The sequence below is a fragment of the Bos indicus x Bos taurus genome, chromosome 8 (assembly GCF_003369695.1).
Source record: "Bos indicus x Bos taurus breed Angus x Brahman F1 hybrid chromosome 8, Bos_hybrid_MaternalHap_v2.0, whole genome shotgun sequence".
NCBI classification, from domain to species: domain Eukaryota; kingdom Metazoa; phylum Chordata; class Mammalia; order Artiodactyla; family Bovidae; genus Bos; species Bos indicus x Bos taurus.
The window spans coordinates 20,277,259-20,296,577 of record NC_040083.1 but is presented as its reverse complement, the minus strand read 5'-3'; the positions used below and the strand labels follow the sequence as shown (position 1 = coordinate 20,296,577).

At 40.5% G+C, this 19,319-nt stretch overlaps 1 protein-coding gene across 13 annotated transcripts in view; it reads right to left on the bottom strand.

Moving 5' to 3' along the window:
- The window catches only part of ELAVL2 (ELAV like RNA binding protein 2), a 141,548-nt gene that overhangs the window by 9,854 nt on the left and 112,375 nt on the right, over positions 1-19,319 (bottom strand). For all 13 annotated transcript variants that reach the window (XM_027549102.1, XM_027549108.1, XM_027549109.1 and 10 more), the window contains 2 exons: positions 3,504-3,657; positions 81-306 (listed from right to left, as the gene is read on the bottom strand). In XM_027549102.1, the coding sequence (XP_027404903.1) occupies positions 81-306; positions 3,504-3,657 (380 nt within the window). The remainder of the gene's footprint in view (positions 1-80; positions 307-3,503; positions 3,658-19,319) is intronic.

Genomic DNA, 19,319 nt, shown 5'->3' with positions numbered 1-19,319 from the left:
GTCTTATAATAGAAGTGCTGGACAGCGAACCTGAGAGTTCTGATTTCAGCAGCTGGGCATAAGAAGTAGACTGGACTTACCTAAAGCGCTGTGCCTGCTGAGCTAGTGGTCCTGGATACCTTCTGTTTGGAGACTGGTACAGCTGGGAAAGGATGGCCTGATTGGTCTTTTGGCTTGGGTTATTAGCAAACTTTACAGTGATTGGCTCTGTGGCACCGGGAGGTTTCTGGCCATTTAGGCCTTTGATAGCTTCTTCTGCCTCAATCCGCTTGTCAAATCGAATAAACCCTACACCCCTTGATATGCCTAAGGTAGATGTGGGTAAGGATTTGGGAAAGAGGGAGTGGAAGGAGACAGGAGGGAGAGAAGAAAGGATACATTAATTTTCCCTTCTCAAGAACATGTTTTCACCCACATGTAACATCTGCCACAAAAATCACACCAGGAGAAAAGCTTCGCCTTTGCTTAGTAGCAATTCAGTCTAGCATTACAATTTTGTATTTTTAAATACATGAAATGCATTAATTAAATTAATGCACTTTAAAGTCCATTACCACATGCTACCAATAAGCCAGGAAGAAGAAAGCACACAAGTATGTCCATGTTTCTTTTCCCCACCTTCTTCTCTCCCTCTCATGCATTATTTAATGATGTCAACTGTATGACTGACTTGTACTTTTCAAATTATGCTACTGGACAAACAGTTCAGAAAAAAGGGCACAGGAGCTCTTTCTCTTGGAACGAGGAGAAGAGAACCAAGCATTTGCTAAAAATGCTAAAAAGCTATGCTAAAAATATATGCACAGGGGTAGAAAAACGTATTTCAGCTACACTTTTAAATAGTAAAATTCTACTTAATTATACAGGCTACCGACCCTTTGAGAGAAATGCCTCAAGAGGTTTTTCTGGTTCCCTGAAGCTCCCCCACTGCTTTTAACTGACTCTTCTTTATTAGAGAAATAATATTATATGGAGAAAAAGAGGGAAAAGAGGAGGTAAGAGTAAAATTAAACAAGACAGAAGTAAGCCTCAAAGCTTACTTTCTTTGGCAGCATTACTTCTGGCTACAGAATCCTATTCCCCAGCTCACGCTCGCTCCACCTTGAGAGACCAGAAGGTGGGAAGCAGAAGGATGGCCAAGTACCTGCCCAGCTTTTGAGAAATGGCAACGAGAAACCCATTCCATTTAATTAGCTTAACAGACTTTTTGGGGTGGCCAGAGCTGGCCATCATGGGATCAGCAGCTGTACGGAAAGATTTTCTTGGCAAAACAAATCAGTAGTAGCAGTACTAACTTGGGACTAGCAGCAGGAAAAGCCTAGATGATTCAGAGTATGTCATTGAGGAAGAGTGAGAAGCAATTAAGAAAGGTAAGCTAAGAAAAAGCATTAGACCATTATGATTTATAGGAACTTTATAATCAATACTGTGTAAGTGAATGGCTCAGAATTTTATTCTAAGGTAGGTAAGGCATTTTTTTCCCCATATGCACTATCTCAGCCCCTATCACTTCACCTTCCCTATTTTTACGCTGTACCTGCTGCGTGCACATTACTGCACGTGCACACACATGCTGCATGCTCCTGATGGCTGAATAACAAAATTGCAGGATTTTTTCATTTTAGGTAAAGTGGACAATTCATACTGAAGTCTTAAGTGTAAAGATGAAATGGTGAAATGACACCAAATCTATCCTTTCCATTATCTATTGAGCATGAATAACCCCTAAAACTATTATTCCATAAGGAAAGCCTTAGATGGGCAGTGAAACAGCCTCAGTTTAGGATGAGTCACCTAAACCTATGGTCCTCAAACCTGAGCATGCATCAGAACAGCCTAAAGGGCTTGGTAAAATGGCCACTCTAAGAGTTTTATTCACTAGGTTTCGGGGCCCAAGTCTGCATTTCTAACAAAGTTCCAGGAGGGTGCCTTTGCTGCAGGTGCAGAACCACACTTAAGAAACACTGACTCAATCAGGAGGTGACCAGGCAGTCTACCTGTGAGCCTACACCCTCAGGATGGACCTGCAGCTGAGAAATGGCTTTCTGCATCACAGGTGAAACTGACTTTTGATTCAGGTCCTCACTGAGAACGGATGAATTAAAAAGCATGAATACAAACAAAACTAAAGGCCTTTTTATTTTGCTCTAAACAAATATATTTGGACTGTTAGGCCTGGACTTCTATTCAACCTCATTTGCCATCTGTGTGTACAATACACTGTGATAGAATGTATGAAAACCATGAAACGTAGCTAAGAAGACCACATTTTTATATACCCTCACTGGACTAATTCTCTCCATACAGTAAAATCTACAGGCCCCTCTCCCAAGCATATGGATGATGGTAGATACCACTATACTCAGAGCTCAGAAGTATGGTGTTCGGACTCTGTAAGAAGCTCATGACCAGCACAGAGGAACATAACAAAGGATGCTTCTGATTAAGTTCAGATCAACTAAATTGATCATTAGTTGAAGAATTTAAAAAACTGGCCTAATTGTATTCTGTGGTCCATCGTTTCTTTAAAAATATAATCACAATTATAAGGCACAACTATTTCCACTGGGACTCTAATTATGAGAGACAGAAAAGGAGAGAGAAAGACAACAGGGATAGTGAAGGAGGGAAGACAGAAAGAAGAATCACACAGAAAAGAGAAAAATCTATTTTCTTTAAAAAAAAAAAAAAAAAGACTACTCACAGAATCTTAAAGTGACTGCTTTAGTATATGGCACTACAGGTGATTTTTTCCCCCTGCTTAGCATGCTTCTTTAATTTTAATATGTTTTAAAAAGAATATTGCTTTTATAATAGAAAAATATACCTTTACTTTATTTTTAAGATCCATAATCAAATCTGTATTGCTAGTTTTTCTTTAACTGAAAGCTTTAGCAGAAAGAGCTCCCTTACACACAAAGTTTCCTTCCACACAAAGTTTTTAATAAACATATTGGTCTTCTTATTTTGGTTTGGTTAAAAGTAACATGAGATTAAAATTAACTTTTAACACTTAAAATTTCAAACTCTTATGCATGCCTATACAACACAGCATGGGCCTGAAAAAGTCTGAACAGCAATCACTAGTGTAGATGTAGTGGAATTCTCCCTTGGAGAATTAGCAGCATTAAACTATGTTTTTCACAAAGAGTAAGACTGTTACTTAATGCTTCATAAGGAGGTTGGGAGCTTTTTTCATGCAGCAGCTTAGAAATGAAGGTTATTAATTTGTAATAATTATTTTGAATAACTTATATGCAATAATTATAAATTTATTATAAGCCACAAAACAGGCTCCAAACCCGACCTTTGGGGAGGAAATGACTCAAGCTTGCTCACTACAGTATCTATGCTTACCCATGCATATCTATGAACAATCCTATCAGAAAATTGCATTTTCTGGCCCATAGATATACCTTTGATGTATTCTAGAGGCAAGACTTCTGTATGAGAAGGCAGACTATTTCACCATCTGCCAGTCAGAGCAGAGGCTGCCTACTTACCAGTGACCTGGTCAACAAGAATACGAGAAGTAATAATGCGTCCATATTGTGAAAAAAGTTGCTCCAACTCCTTCTGGGTCATTGTTTTTGGAAGTCCACTGACGTATAAATTAGCATCTCTGATGGAAGCTGAACTTGGGCGAGCGTAGGAAACCTGGAAAAGAGTAGCGAAATGTACATGCACACTCAGTGACTTTCCTTCCAAAATTCGAAAACTGCCTCAAGTTAGCTTTTCCATAAGGACCATACAACAAGACATTCAAGCGTGTCCAGTATGAACTGTTTCACTCCTTTCTGGAGAAACTCTTGACAAGAGAAACACCATTCCCCTGGGTGAAGAGTAGGGCATATCTACCCCAGGTGTGTAAGTGTTCAAAGCTGACCAGTGGTGCACACAGCAGAGAGGACTCCTTGTAATAATCTGTCCTCCAGGGGGCCAACCTCCTAAACTAGCGATTTGGGCTCAATTGAATGCTCAGGCTTAAGGATTCTAAATTCATCTGACACATTTGTGTGACCTGTTTTTGGGCCTCCCATTTCACCGGGGGTGGGGGACCGTACAAACTTTCTAAAGAACTTAAATATGCCCTTTTCTGAAATTATTTAGCAATTTCAGTTAAACCCTGTATTATTTAATAAACACATTGTAAATAAACATCTTGAAGCAGATTATCATGATAAAAAAAAATAGCTATCATCCTTAAATTCTGAGATGTATGAATGGACTGTATCTCCTGCATCCTTTGTCTGTTGTCTTATCCACAAATCTCTTCAATCTTGATTAAAAAGGCCTTAAGCCCATCTATTGATTTATTGACTTTACATGCCCTTTCAAAATTTGGCTTCCCACCTTTGAGATAGAGTGTCTAAACTTCTACCAAGACAGAATAAGCCCGTGTGTATTTATCATCAGCACACCTTACATACACTCCAGGAGGGAAGGAGTTAGAGCTGCCCCTCTCATCACTGCATCCTCATCATCTTGGCACATCGCATGTGCTGGAGTATCTGCTGAGTAAAGCCAATCTAGTACCCCAGTGGTCCCACAATCTGTTGTGGATCCACAACAGTTCACAAAGCACACAGCAGTCAAGGGAGAGTTCATCAAGTCACTGAGATCTTGCCCAAATTGTGATCAATACCTCTTTGCCTATAACACCTCTTTGCCAATTTTTAAGTCAGCTCTGAGTCTCATGTGCTATTTTGACCCCATTTCCTTTAGTTTTATAGTAAGCTCTTCTAGACTGACTACAAGGACAGAAACTTCACAGCATAGCCCGTTTGCCAGACCACTGACAAAAATGGCCAAATGAGTCTAGCTCTGGGTTTTATTTGGTGGAGTACCATGACAGGTCAACTTCTGCCTATTGATTATAACCATTAGTATCAATCTTTAGGCTTTCATGGTGACTTGGATGGTAAAAAAAAATTTGCCTGCAATGCACGCAACTTGGGTTCAATCCCTGGGTCGGGAAGATTCCCTGGAGAAGGGAAGGAGGGAATGGCTACCTACTTCAGTATTCTTGCCTGGAGAATTCCATGGACAGAAGAGTCTGGAAGGCTACAGTCCATGGGGTCGCATAGAGTCAGACATTACTGAGCACATATATTATACTTCTTTACCATCTTGGCCACCAGGGAAGCCCCAATATATAAACGATCACCACAGGTAATCTATATTATTCTTTGGGAGAATCAGTGTTAGTCACTCTAGGATTCAACCATTTCTGTCAATGGTCTGGCAAATGGGGTATCCTGTGAATAATGAAATAATCTCTAATCCACATAAAATTCTGTTAGCACAGAGCCTAAAAACCCAGGTGACTATACTATAAATATTCACCTCTAAATACATCTAAGAATGCAGGTAAAGACCTAGGCCATTAAAGTTGAGGGTAACCTGAGTCCCTTACTGTGCTCCATAATAATTTACTCATGCAGTGACATTCACTGCTTTGAACATTTCAGAGGAGTGTGGGTGGAGTGTTTTAAAAGTTATCCTAAAATATATTTAGGAAAACGGGTTTATATTTAGTGCTTATGTAAAAGCTTTGAAAACATACTTGGGTCAGTCATGTTATCCACATTTTTTTTTCTTTCAGTGTCTGGTTTTCAGTTCACACTGCTTTTTTAATTCCAACCTGTACTGACTGTATCTTCTTATCCTCTGAATTCTCAATGCTCTAGCATTTATGGCCTAGATCCAGGAGACCTCCATTCCCAGGAATAGTTAATCCTAGAGAGCAAACAACTCCCTTGGGAGGTACCTTTGATATACAAACCAGAGGCCACACCTCATCTCCTTTATCAAATCCTCAGACCAAGCCAATATTCTTCCCACTCTGAATCAGCCTAGGGCCAGGTACCAGACAATCAAGTAGAAAGTGAAAGTGTTAGTCACTCCATCCTGTCCCACTCTTTGCAACCCTGTGGACAGCAGTCTGCCAGGCCACCCTGTCCATAGGATTTCCCAGAATACTGGAGTGGGTGGCCAAACCCTTCTCCAGGGATCTTCCCGACGCAGGGATTGAACCCTGGTTTCCTGCACTGCAGCCGGATTCTTTACTGTTTGAGCCACTAGGGAAGCCCTACCACCCCTAGAGCCCAGAGCTGTCAAGAACTATTCAAATTCTCCAATGCTAAACTCACCCAGTCTACATGTCCTGCCTTGTCCTTAGTTTTCCACCAGGACCCCAAAAAAGGCCCCAGGCCACACTCTGCACTCTCCCCTCTGCCTCCTGGCCATCTCTGGTACCTGCCCATGTGACCCTGCATGGCATGCTGTACCTCCTCTTTCTGAAATTCTTAAAGTATAAGTTTCCTCCTTCATAACAATCATTTATGTATGTCTTATCTGATTACCCAGGTGCATTTTCAGAACACAGCTACACTAATAAGGCTCCAACTCTCAATAAAAAACCATCTCAACCCTGTTTTGCACTGACTTTGCCAAAGAATTGGTTCCTATCACCACAGGCAGGACACGGGTGACTCAATCGTACAGAAACTGATGTTGGCAACAGTATTTCCATTTAACTTACACTTCAGGGCTTATGGGACTTCACCATTTGGAAAGCATTTTCAGATACAGTATTTTGTGCCTCACAACAACCCTGTGAGGTAGGGAGCGCACATATCAGTATCTTATAGCTGGGGAAAGGGATACAGAAAAGGTAGGTAAACACTGCTAATGCTATACACATGTGTTGAACTCTGGATTAAAATTCTGATCTTCTAAATCCTTGTCTTGGGAGTCCATCTTTCACTGTCTTATCTTTTTACCTTTTCATACTGCATAATGACTGCAGCCATGAAATTAAAAGACGCTTGCTCCTTGGAAGAAAAGTTATGACCAACCTAGACAGCATATTAAAAAGCAGAGACGTTACTTTGTCAACAAAGGTATGTCTAGTGAAAGCTATGGTTTTTCCAGTAGTCATGTATGGATGTGAGAGTTGGACTATAAAGAAAGCTGAGCGCCGAAGAATTGATGCTTTTGAACTGTGGTGTTGGAGAAGACTTGAGAGTCCCCTGGACTGCAAGGAGTCAATCCTAAAGGAAACGAGTCCTGAATATTCACTGGAAGGACTGACACTGAAGCTGAAACTTCAATACTTTGGCCACCTCATGTAAAGAACTGACTCATTTGAAAAGACCCTGATGCTGGGAAAGATTGAGGGCAGGAGGAGAAGGGGATGACAGAGGATAAGATGGCTGGATGGCATCACCAACTCAATGGACTTGAGTTTGAGTGAACTCCGGAAGTTGGTGATGGACAGGGAGGCCTGGTGTGCTGCAGTCCATGGGGTTGCAAAGAGTCGAACATGACTGAGCGACTGGACTGAACTGAAACCCTTGTCCTTGTCTCCTTGTCCAGTTTTCTTGCCATAATACCACATAATAGTAACCAGTTTATCAGTGCACTTGTCCTGAGAAATAGAAAAATTAAATGAATCTTAATTGTTTCTTAAATATACACACAGTGAAAATGAGGACAGACAGCAGAACAGGATGGCACAGAAATTACAGTTATGTCAAAAGTTATTTTATTTCATTTTTTCATTAATATTTTTCTAAAGCAATTTTTCCCAAGAAAGGATGAGTGGCCAGTAATTACAATTAACTGGAGAACTATGCATACATAATTAGGATTCTGAAATTGGTTTTATTCCTTTCTAATTTTTTGAATACCATCAAATGAGCCATGTACCACCACCCCACCCTCACCCACTTCCAAGAGATAAAGGAAACACATGAAGAGATGAAGATCCAAGAGATGAAGAAAAGGAAACAGGTCTCTTCCCAAACCAATGCGCCATCTCTCCCCCTTTATTTGATAAACAAACATGTTTACTATTTTCTTTGATTTAAAATAAACCCCTTCCCCTGCTCTCTTGAGGATTCTACTATCAGCAACATCCTCCATTCCAGGAAAGGGAAAATATTTCTTCCTCTTCTTCCACCTCAAAGGATTAGAAACAGAAAATGTATTTACACCAAGGTATGATGCTATGAAAAGTGCTCCACTCAATATGCCAGCAAATTTGGAAAATTCAGCAGTGGCCACAGGACTAGAAAAGTTCAGTTTTCATTCCAGTCCCAAAGCCAGGCAATGCCAAAGAATGCTCAAACTACCAAACAATTGCACTCATCTCACATGCTAGTAAAGTAATTCTCAAAATTCTCCAAGCCAGGTTTCAATAGTACGTGAACCATGAACTTCCAGGTGTTCAAGCTGGATTTAGAAAAGGCACAGGAACCAGAGATCAAATGGCCAACATCTGATGGATCATTGAAAAGGCAAGAGAGTTCCAGAAAAGCATCTACTTCAGCTTCATTGACAGTGTCAAAGCCTTTGACTGTGTAGATCACAACAAACTATGGAAAATACTTAAAGAGATGGGAACACCAAACCACCTGACTTGCCTCCTGAGAAATCTGTATGCAGGTCAGGAAGCAACGGTTAGAACTGGATATGGAAAAACAGACTGGTTCTAAATCGGGAAAGGAGTATGTCAAGGCTGTATATTGTCACCCTTCTTATTTAACTTCTATGCAGAGTACATCATGAGAAATGCTGGGTTGGATGAAGCACAAGCTGGAATCAAGATTGCCAGGAGAAATATCAATAACCTCAGATATGCACATGACACCACCCTTATGGCAGAAAGCGAAGAAGGACTAAAGAGCCTCTTCATGACAGTCAAAGAGGAAGCGTGAAAAAGCTGGCTTAAAACTCAACATTCAGAAAACTAAGATCATGGTATCTGGTCCCATCACTTCATGTCAAATAGATGGGAAAACAGTGGCAGACTTTATTTTGGGGGGCTCCAAAATGACTGCAGATGAGAACTGCAGCCATGAAATTAAAAGATGCTTGCTCCTCGGAAGAAAAGTTATGACCAACCTAGACAGCATATTAAAAAGCAGAGACATTACTTTGCCGACAAAGGTCTGTCTAGTCATAGCTATGGTTTTTCCAGTAGTCACGTATGGATGTAAGAGTTGGACTATAAAGAAAGCTGAGCACCGAAGAATTGATGCTTCTGAACTGTGGTGTTGGAGGAGACTCTTGAGAGTTCCTTGGACAGCAAGGAGATCCAACCAGTCCATCCTAAAGGATACTGGTTCTGAACATTCATTGGAAGACTGATGATGAAGCTGAAACTCCAATATTTTGGCCACCTCATGCTAAGAACAGACTCATATGAAAAGACGCCAATTCTGGGCAAGACTGAAGGTGGGAGGAGAAGGGGACAACACAGGATGAGATGGTTGGATGGCATCACCGACTCAATGGACATGAGTCTGAGTAAACTCTGGGAGTTGGTGACGGACAGGGAGGCCCGGCATGCTGCAGTCCAGGGGGTAGCAAAGAGTTAGATATGACTGAGCGACTGAACTGAGGAAGACCTGCAATGAATGAGATAAGGACTTGTACTTTGCAGATTCAAATCAGTTTCTAGACCAAATTTCTATCCAACAATTATCAGCAATTCTTTTTTAATCAGCAATTCTTGATTCTGATTTTTCTATAGATTTAGAGCTCAAACTGGTGCCCTGCTTTAATTTTTACCTAGAGAACGACTCTAGGGCTATCCGAAACTTCAAATTGTTAAGTCTGTCTTTGTGGTTCTTCAAAGACCAAAATAACACTCCATGGAGAAGAGCCACGAGATGGTTTTGTTTTATGGCTATTTCTGTATTAGAAATACTTCAATAGGATGAACCTCCAGCATATGTTCCAGGAGGGTCAAAACAGCTTCTTCCTTCACCAAATGCAAGGTGTTCTTCAATCTGCAATCACTGGATTAAGAGATAGGTTTGGGGTTTTACATTTCACTGCCATTTAAACAGGTGAATATTTAATGCCTGAGGAGCAAGGTTATGAAATGTCAAAACTACTAAGTGAAGGATCTAATTTAAGAGGCAGCCAGAGAGTCTGCAATTTAAATATTTAAAGATGATACAGAAAGTACAACACTGAACACCAATCTACTCCAAAGATAGCATTTTATATCTCAGGTTTATTCTGGAATTCCTCACAAGTGTACAAGTGATATTATAAACAAAGACAAGCAATGCTGAAATTACTTGAAGGGAAAGGAAGGGAGATAGAAGTACCAGGCAATAAATGCTCTAGTCAATGGCTTCTCAAACTCTTCTTCACAAAAGAGACCTGACTGGACAAAATAGAGGTAAAAATAGATTTATCAAAGTAATCAGGTCCTGAAAATGGAATAGTTTGAGACATAGCATATTCCTTGTAATTAAAAACTCACTTCTTCATCAGCATGCACAGTCACTCAATCATGTGAGACTCTTTGTAACCCCATGGACTGCAGCCTGCCAGGCTCCTCTGTCAATGGGATTTTCCAGGCCAGAATAGCGGAGTGGGTAGCCATTCCCTTCTCCAGGGGATCTTGCCAACCCAGGGATTGAACCCAGGTCTCCTACATTGAAAGCAGATTGTTTATCATCTGAGCCATCTTCATCAGCAAATAAAACTAATTATACATTAAACATTCAAGGAAAAGTAACACATACACTATGAACGGGCTGTCAAAATACAAGTTAATAAAAATACACAGAACTAAAAGGAATGAAAATATGGACAAGAACTGGTACTTTATTACAGGTACATAATAAAGTTTAAAATCCCTGCACATCACTTTAACAGAAGTATGTCTAAATGCTTCTGTCCAAAAGTACAACTGCTCTCAATTCTCTCCACTTCACCAACAGAAAGATCAGTGACAGTGGACATTAATACCGACAGATTAAAGTGATAAGGACTATAAATGAACAAAGCAATCTCTTCTTTATTAAACTCAGGACATCTGAAAAATCTCCCACTGGCAAGATCACCAGTAAACAACTTCTATCACTTGTCAATTACTGACCCAGGACTACAAAAACTAAACCTGAAAAAATGAGATACGTGCCACTTCAGACTTTTTTTTTTGGAAAGCTCTATTCTGCAGCTGAAAGGAGTGGACAAGGTCACATTTACTCCTATTTAAATTGAGAGTTAATTGCTGTTCATATCAAAAAAATGCAGCCTTGATGGGACTAAGAAAAATGACACTATCGCTAAATAAAAATTAGCTCCAGCTCTGGCAGACAGTAGCAAAGTTCTTGTGAAAGCACCAAGGCTTTATAGGCAGGGGGCTACATTGGACCCATCAAGAGAACTCAGAAGCACACAGAAAGGCATTAACTTCTAACCACAATTCAGGCCATAGACCTCAAAATCCACCAAAAAGGAAGCAGTGTCCTTTGATCTACTTCTAAATGCAAAACCCTATCAGGAACAGGTCTCAAACACACACCAGGATATACACATATCAGTCCAAGATTAGGTTTGGCATAAGAGCAAGCATGTTTCACAGAGGGTTGCAAATGAGTAAACTTGAGAGAGAACAAAGCATACAGAAATAAGTTCATAAGAAATTAAAGATTAGCTCTAGTGAAGGAGTTGGAGCTAATAGGAATAATCACACCTAACAGGAAGGCTTAGCAAAGGTATTATGGATTAGAGAAAAGTGAAAGTGAAGTCGCACAGTCGTGTCCAGCTCTTTGCCACCCAATGGACTGTAGCCTACCAGGATCCTCAGTCCACGGGATTTTCCAGGCAAGAATACTGGAGTGGGTTGCCATTTCCTTCTCCAGGGGATCTTCCGACCGAGGGATCAAACCTGGGTCTCCCAATTGTAGGCAGATGCTTTACCATCTGAGCTACCAAGACACAGAATGTAGAATATTGCAACAGTGGACAACACACAGAACCTCAGATTTTATTGAACACTGGGCTGGTTGAATGCTTTAGCCTATATAAGATTGTTGTGATTCAAAAGAGACATTCAGAAATACTGCAAAATACATCTGATCAGGTTATTTCTCTCACGGATTCCCTAATGCTTTAAGACTAATTTCAAGTTTCTTGGTTGTTTATGCTTGAGAGGCTAACAGGCAGGAAGGCCAGGGGTCTCCAAATGGAGGAAATAGGCTGCAAGTGTCAGACATTTTTAATCTCTTAAGTGGCAGGAAGAAACAAACTACCAGTGTTATTATTTTTCCCCCTTCTCTATACAAATTTAAAAGGGGGTTTCTTTTAAAATTCTGTGTTGCCATGACTACACCTGGTTCTACCTGAACTTAACTTTTCTCAAACCTTGAGCTAACCAATGTGTTTTTCTTATGGAAATCTTTGTCTTAAGCTATGTTAATGAACTATGTATTTACCCTAGACTCTGTCTTCAAGTCTGTTCCACCTAAGACTCAGAACCCACTTGACAAACCAGTATGTTTTACTGGTAACATTGGTCTCCTATGTTAATGAAATTCTGTATTTACTTGGAAACCTGCCTTTCTTCAAGATTCATGTCAATAATTTTATGGCCCAGGACAACTCACCTTGTGCCAATGTTATCTCAAAACGCATGTTGTGGGTGAGGGGCCTGGTGCCAGTCTGAGTTTTGAGACATTTCCTTTCTCTAATTAGCAGACTGCTAGTAGCTATATCGGAGAAGGCAATGGCACCCCACTCCAGTATTCTTGCCTGAAAATCCCATGGACGGAGGAGCCTGGTAGACTACAGTCCATGGGGTTGCAAAGAGTCGGACACAACTGAGCGACTTCACTTTCACTTTCTTTATTACACAAAAGCTCTGATCACTGGCCCTGGATTGAATACTTCTCCTGAGGACAAGAATCCTGGCGCCTTTTGTGGCTCAATAACCACCTTTCCTGCTCAGGGTACTGACCACTTATTCTATATGAACACCACAACCTCCAACAGTTTCCCAAAGTGTCCTGCTCTCCTGTCCCTGTGTTAAGGTAAACCGCTCTTCCCACTCATCTAACTTTTCATCACTTCAGACACTGCGTGGGCACCACCTAGACCTGAAAATCACCTCCAGCCATCCCCTCCACTCTAGTATGAGCTGGTTACCTCTCACCTGTGCCCACACTGTATTATATGCCTCGTTCTCCTAAATACTGAGGAAACCAAGACATACTCATCTGTTACCATGTCTTGTGACTGGCTTAATTCCTTGAAATATGACACCTTGTCTTTAGCTTCACTGTACACTCCAGTACTTACCACATATTCATTGTAATGATGACAAATGATCTTCACAAACTTACTGCGGATGCTTAATTTCTGAAATCTTGTCTAGAAAGTTAGAAAAGGCTATAATCTGCTAATATAACAAAAATTCTATGTTATGGTACTTTGTGCATATACTAGACTATTCTAGTTCAGTTGCTTAGTCGTGTCTGACTCTTTGTGACCCCATGGACTGCAGCACACCAGGCCTCCCTGTCCATCGCCAACTCCCAGAGTTTACTCAAACTCATGTCCATTGAGTCGGTGATACCATCCAACCATCTCATCCTCTGTCATCCCCTTCTCCTCCTGCCTTCAATCTTTCCCAGCATCAGGGTCTTTTCCAATAAGTCAGTTCTTTGCAGGAGGTGGCCAAAATATTGGAGTTTCAGCTTCATCATCAGTCCCTCTGTAAGGGGAGTGTAGTCTCCTCGGTTCTGTCTCGTCACAACAAAGATTTGAAGCAACAGACATTAAAGCCCTCAGTGTGTCACAGCTCTCGGACAGGCCACGTGATAGTTCTCGGACAGATCAGTTTTATTTACAAAATAAAGGAAAATACATCCTCAAGGTGTGAGGGCATGCTGACCCGCAAGGTGTGAAGAGGGGAGAGAGGGGGAGGGGGGAGAGAGAGAGAGAGAGAGAGAGAGAAAGTCACAGAGCCTGAGAGAGAGAGACCCCCAGCCCACTTGGCTCCTCTTTTTATATGTTTTTTCCTCCCCTTGGGCCTGCCCTATGTAAATTACACTAGCCAGGAGTGCTGTCTGTATGTTCTACCTGAGGTCCACACTCCAGTCCTCACCCTTTCCTTTGTTTTATTTTTGTGGGCTTTTCCCTTCCTTGTCTTTTAGCCACAGCCATTCTGGACTCCTGTTTCCTATTCTAACTACCTAACACTTCCAGTGAATATTCAGAACCAATTTCCTTTATGATGCTCTGGCTCAATCTCACTGCAGTGCAAGGGACTCTCAAGAGTCTTCTCCAACACCACAGTTAAAAAGCATCAATTCTTCAGTGCTCAGCTTTCTTTATAGTCCACCTCTCACATTCATACATGACTACTGGAAAAACCATAGCTTTGACTAGATGGACCCTTGTCAGCAAAGTAATGTCTCTGTTTTTTAATATGCTGTCTAGGTTGATCGTAACTTTTCATCCAAGGAGCAAGCATCTTTTAATTTCATGGCTGCAGTCACCATCTGCAGTCGTTTTAGAGCCCCAAAAAATAAAGTCTCTCACTGTTTCCCCATCTATTTGCCATGAAGCGATAGGACCAGATGCCATGATCTTCATTTTCTGAATGTTGAGCTTTAAGCCAACTTTTTCACTCTCCTCTTTCACTTTCATCAAGAGGCTCTTTAGTTCTTCACTTTCTGCCATAAGGGTGGTGTCATCTGCATATCTGAGGTTACTGATATTTCTCCCAGCAATCTTGATTCCAGCTTGTGTTTCATCCAATCCAGCGTTTCTCATGATGTACTCTGCATATAAGTTAAATAAGTAGGGTGACAATATACAGCCGTGAGGTACTCCTTTTCCTGTTTGGAACCAGTCTGTTGTTTCATATCCAGTTCTAACTGTTGCTTCCTGACCTGTAAACGGATTTCTCAGGAGGCAGGTAAGGTGGCCTGGTATGCCCATCTCTTTCAGAATTTTCCAGTTTGTTCTGGCCCACACAGTCAAAGGCTTTGGCATAGTCAATAAAGAAAAAGTAGGTACTTTTTGGAATTCTCTTGCTTTTTCGATTAGCCAACAGATGTTGGCAAATTGATCTCTGGTTCCTCTGCCTTTTCTAAATCCAGCTTGAACATCTGGAAGTTCATGGTTCACATACTGTTGCATCCTGGTTTGGAGAATTTTGAGCATTACTTTACTAGAGTGTGAGATGAGTACAACTGTGTGGTAGTTTGAGCATTCTTTGGCATTGCTTTTCTTTGGGACTGGAATGAAAGCTGACCTTTTCCAGTCCTGTGGCCACTGCTGAGTTTTCCAAATTTGCTGGCATATTGAGTGCAGCACTTTTACAGCATCACACTAGACTACAGACTCCATTAAACATTAAAAAAAAGATGAAGTTTCATTTTTTATATTGAGGATTCAAATCTCTAGAAACATTAAATTCTTAAACACAGTACTGTGTAGCACAGATGAGGATATCTTAACTTTAGAGCAAAAATATAGACATTATTTGGTCCAATATCTTTGTATTTAGCAAAAAAAAAAGATTTCATAAAAGTGAAGTGACATGTCCAAAGACAGATCAGAAGAGTTGAATGTAGAATTCTGGAGTTTTGACTCGTCTTCTAGGGGTTTTCTATTAAGCCACTGGCTGTAACACAGTCTGAAATCATGCAAATTTCTATAGAAATGATCAGACATTTAATATGGAGATACTAGACAAAACATGCAAGAAGAACCTTAACTTTGCTAAATTTTTCCTTATAAGGAAAACCTGAAACATATCAAATGAGTCTTTCTCTTAGGACAGTTACTATATTTCTTTTATTAGCAGTGCCTGAGAACTATTTAGGAGATATTTGAGAAAAATCTAACATGGGTGAGGGGAGTTGAGGAGAGAAAAAAATTAAATTATAATACCTGAGACTAATGCTTTGTCTCCTTTAAAAAAAAAATATACATACACACACACACACACACACACACACACACACACCATTTAACATAAACATAGCAACTGGCTATTTTATACTAGAGAGACTGTCTCGGCTTCACATTAATTCCAAGTTTTAGTGCAGCATCACTAAATAAAATTCAAGCCAGCTAATTCCTGTATCTAACTTAAAGATGTAGCTAAGAATCACTTAAGAATCAGCTAAGAATCATTGAGGGCAGGAGAATGGGACAACAGTGGATGAGCTGGTTGGATAGTAAATTTGACTCAATGAACAGGAGTTTGAGCAAACTCTGGGAGATGGTGAAGGACAGGGAAGCCTGGTGTGCTCCAGTCTACGGGGTCATAAAGAGCCAGACACAACTGAACAACAAAGAATCAGTAATGCCGTAAGAATAAGTGATGATGTATGGTACTATTAAAAAACAACACTAAAACTACTAAAGAGCCTCAGAAAAACTAAAGTATACTAGTTGCACAATTTGTTATTAAGTAACTAATCAAAAAGAGAGGACTTGACAGATTAGAGTTCCCCTTTCACACATCTTAAAACACCTTCTGAAAAATTACTTTGAGCAGAGTTTATTAAATGTTACCCAAAACAGTTTCATCCATGTGTACTGATTAAATGAAGGTTCATAATGAGGTCATCATAGACACCTTTATGTTTTTTAATTAAACTATCATAGTTGGCAGGTATCTGTTCTTTTATTTCTTCTGTTTGGGCTGTAGTACACAGTCGGTTCAGCAAGGACTCTCAGCCTGGTCAAGACCAACAGGAAGTCTGTGGTAAAGATGTTCTTGAAATGCAACTTGGAGAGGCCACAAATGCCTTTCAAATTCCTCAAGATCTTTGCATGCAAAGAATTTAACAAAAAATAAAGCACAAGCAGAGCAACAGTAGTAGATATGGCATGTGAATGGGAGTGTGTGGTTAAATCATATCCACCACTGCAGTGGCAGTGACTTAGTCATCTCAAGGTCTAAGCAGGAATCTGTCAATCAAAATGTTCCGTATTCCATTTCTAACCCCATACCTTCACTGAGCCCATTAACATTTTTGAAAGTGATTATACTAAGTGAAGTGAAGTGAATTCGCTCAGTCATGTCCAACTCTTTGCGACCCCGTGGACTGCAGCCCACCAGGCTCCTCTATCCATAGGATTCTCCAGCCAAGAATACTGGAGTGGGTTGCCATTTCCTTCTCCAGGGGATCTTCTCGACCCAGGAATCAAACTCAGGTCTCCCGCATTGCAGGCAGACGCAGGCAGACACTTTAACCTCTGAGCCACCAGGAAGCCCACCAGGAAAAAAAACAGATGAGAGTTTCAGCTGTAACCACCAAAGAATCCACTCCTACCTTCAACAGTGGTTACGAAAGCAGATTCCTTTTAGTATTACAAATGAAAAATGAGCCTGTGTTCATTTGGCCACAAAATCTTTAGAAATGTCAAGTAACACGAACAAGGTGTAACTGAAACAAACATGAGTTAATTTAGTACCTGGTCAAAAAACTTACAAAAGCAAAAGAGAATATACTATTACTGGTGAAATTCAGGCCACAAGAGAGCATATTTTGAACCACCAGTGCCCTGAAACTGGTGCTTGTGCTAGAACTAACTGTCCAGACCCACGAAGGAGTGAAAACATGGGGCAAGGGGGTCTCACAAGCTAAGCTCAGGTCCTGGCTCTGTCACTCACCATTTATATAACTTGGGAATATTTCCTTAGGTTCTTTGCAGCCTCTATGTCTTTATTTGTAATTTGAGGTTAATGAGAGTTCTTACCTCACAGTGACCTTACATGGATTACATGAAGTAATAAAACTAAGAGTACAGAGCTAGAGAACAATAATAATGCTTTATCATATAATGATTTCATATGTGTAGAATCATGTAACAATATAGATGATGATAGTTCTTAGTGTTTAGTAAGTGCTTACCATGTGCCAAGCATTGTTCTGGGTTATGTTACACTTAGTAATTTGGTTGATTCTCATAACAAGAGTATTAATTGGCTATTATTATCAGAGGCCCCAATTTATTGAAGAAAAAGACTCAAATAATACCATTATCTCTGAGATCAGAGAAGATGACAGAGAGAGTTTTGGCACAGAGCAGAAGTACTTTAACAGAAGAACAGTTCAAAGATTAAGTTAACAGAAAAACTGTTCAATGATAAAGTAAGCCTTATTCCAAATGTATTGCAGTTATTATCAAAATTCATATCATTACAATAAAATCTGTAGTTACAGCATCACAAAACGATACAAGTATTTTACAAGAGAGCAACAGATGAGTAGGTTTGGAAAGCCTGAAGCCTGGCTAAAACCAACCCTGATGGAAAGGGCATCCGACTGTTGTACCTCGAGGCTCAACATAGAGCATCCTTTTTTTTACCTTGAACACACCTCTAAGCTTGTGGGATCTTAGTTCCCAGACCAATGGGGAGGAGATAAAACCTGGGGTCTCGGCAGTGAAAGAGTGAGTCTTAACTTCTGCACCACCAGGGAATTCCCATCCAGCACCTTTAAATGGGCTGATAAGAAAGGCCAATTTAATTTCTCCAAATAAAGTGCCACATATCAAATCCTCCCACTTTGTCACTCCCTTCTCAGAGGTCTCTGAGAGCTTAATGTGAAATGCCAAATGAGAAAAGGGGTTCTTCTGGGGGAGTCAACAGCAGACACAATAAATGAACTTCATGCAATCAGCCGAACATCAGGTTAGAATAGGTTCCACGTTTATTCCTGAATATGAGATGGTTACAAATCACCATGCAGCCAGTGCCCAATAATACCATGTGAATCCACAGCATGAAAAAACACTAAGAACGCTACACTAGCAGGTGATAATGTCAAGTTTTCACTTCAGACACTTTCACTAACTATATTACAAGGACACTGGGGAGATTTAGAGACGGGAAATCTCACTACTTAAGACTCAATACTCAGAAGTGCATGGGCTTCTTCATCAGGGCCAGAGCAGAAGACTGTCTCATAGCCTCCCCACTTGCTGCTCCCAAGTGACTGGGAGTACTGTAATGCACTTACAAAACTTCTCTAGTATTAGGCGTTAAGCTCCTAGAGGGTTGAAACTTATATTTACTGTCATCTCAATATCCATGGAGCCTCTATGGATACCAAGATCCACAGATGCGCACGGTTCTCATATAAAACAGTTTAGTACAACAAACACAGTCAGCCCTCCATATCTGCAGATGTGAAGCCCAGGGCTGACTGTATGTGTGTATATATGGATACCCCACGCACCAAGTAAGCATGCCAGTATCTGCTGAGTAAATCCATTCCACGGCCTCCTGCAGGGGTTATTTCTGAAGTACCCCTCAGGCAAGATGACCAGAAGGTACGATGCTTGTCCAAACTATCTGGCATTTTGTACTGCAGTGGAAACGTTAAACTGGCTTATAGAAAAATAGCTGTATTCTTCCAATTCATAGAAAGTTATTCTGCAGTAAAAGCTTCTTAAAGGGTTCTTTCAAGATTCTGATACGTGATTAGATGCAATCTCCAACAAAAACCATACTATCAGGATACCTGTCACAACAGGAT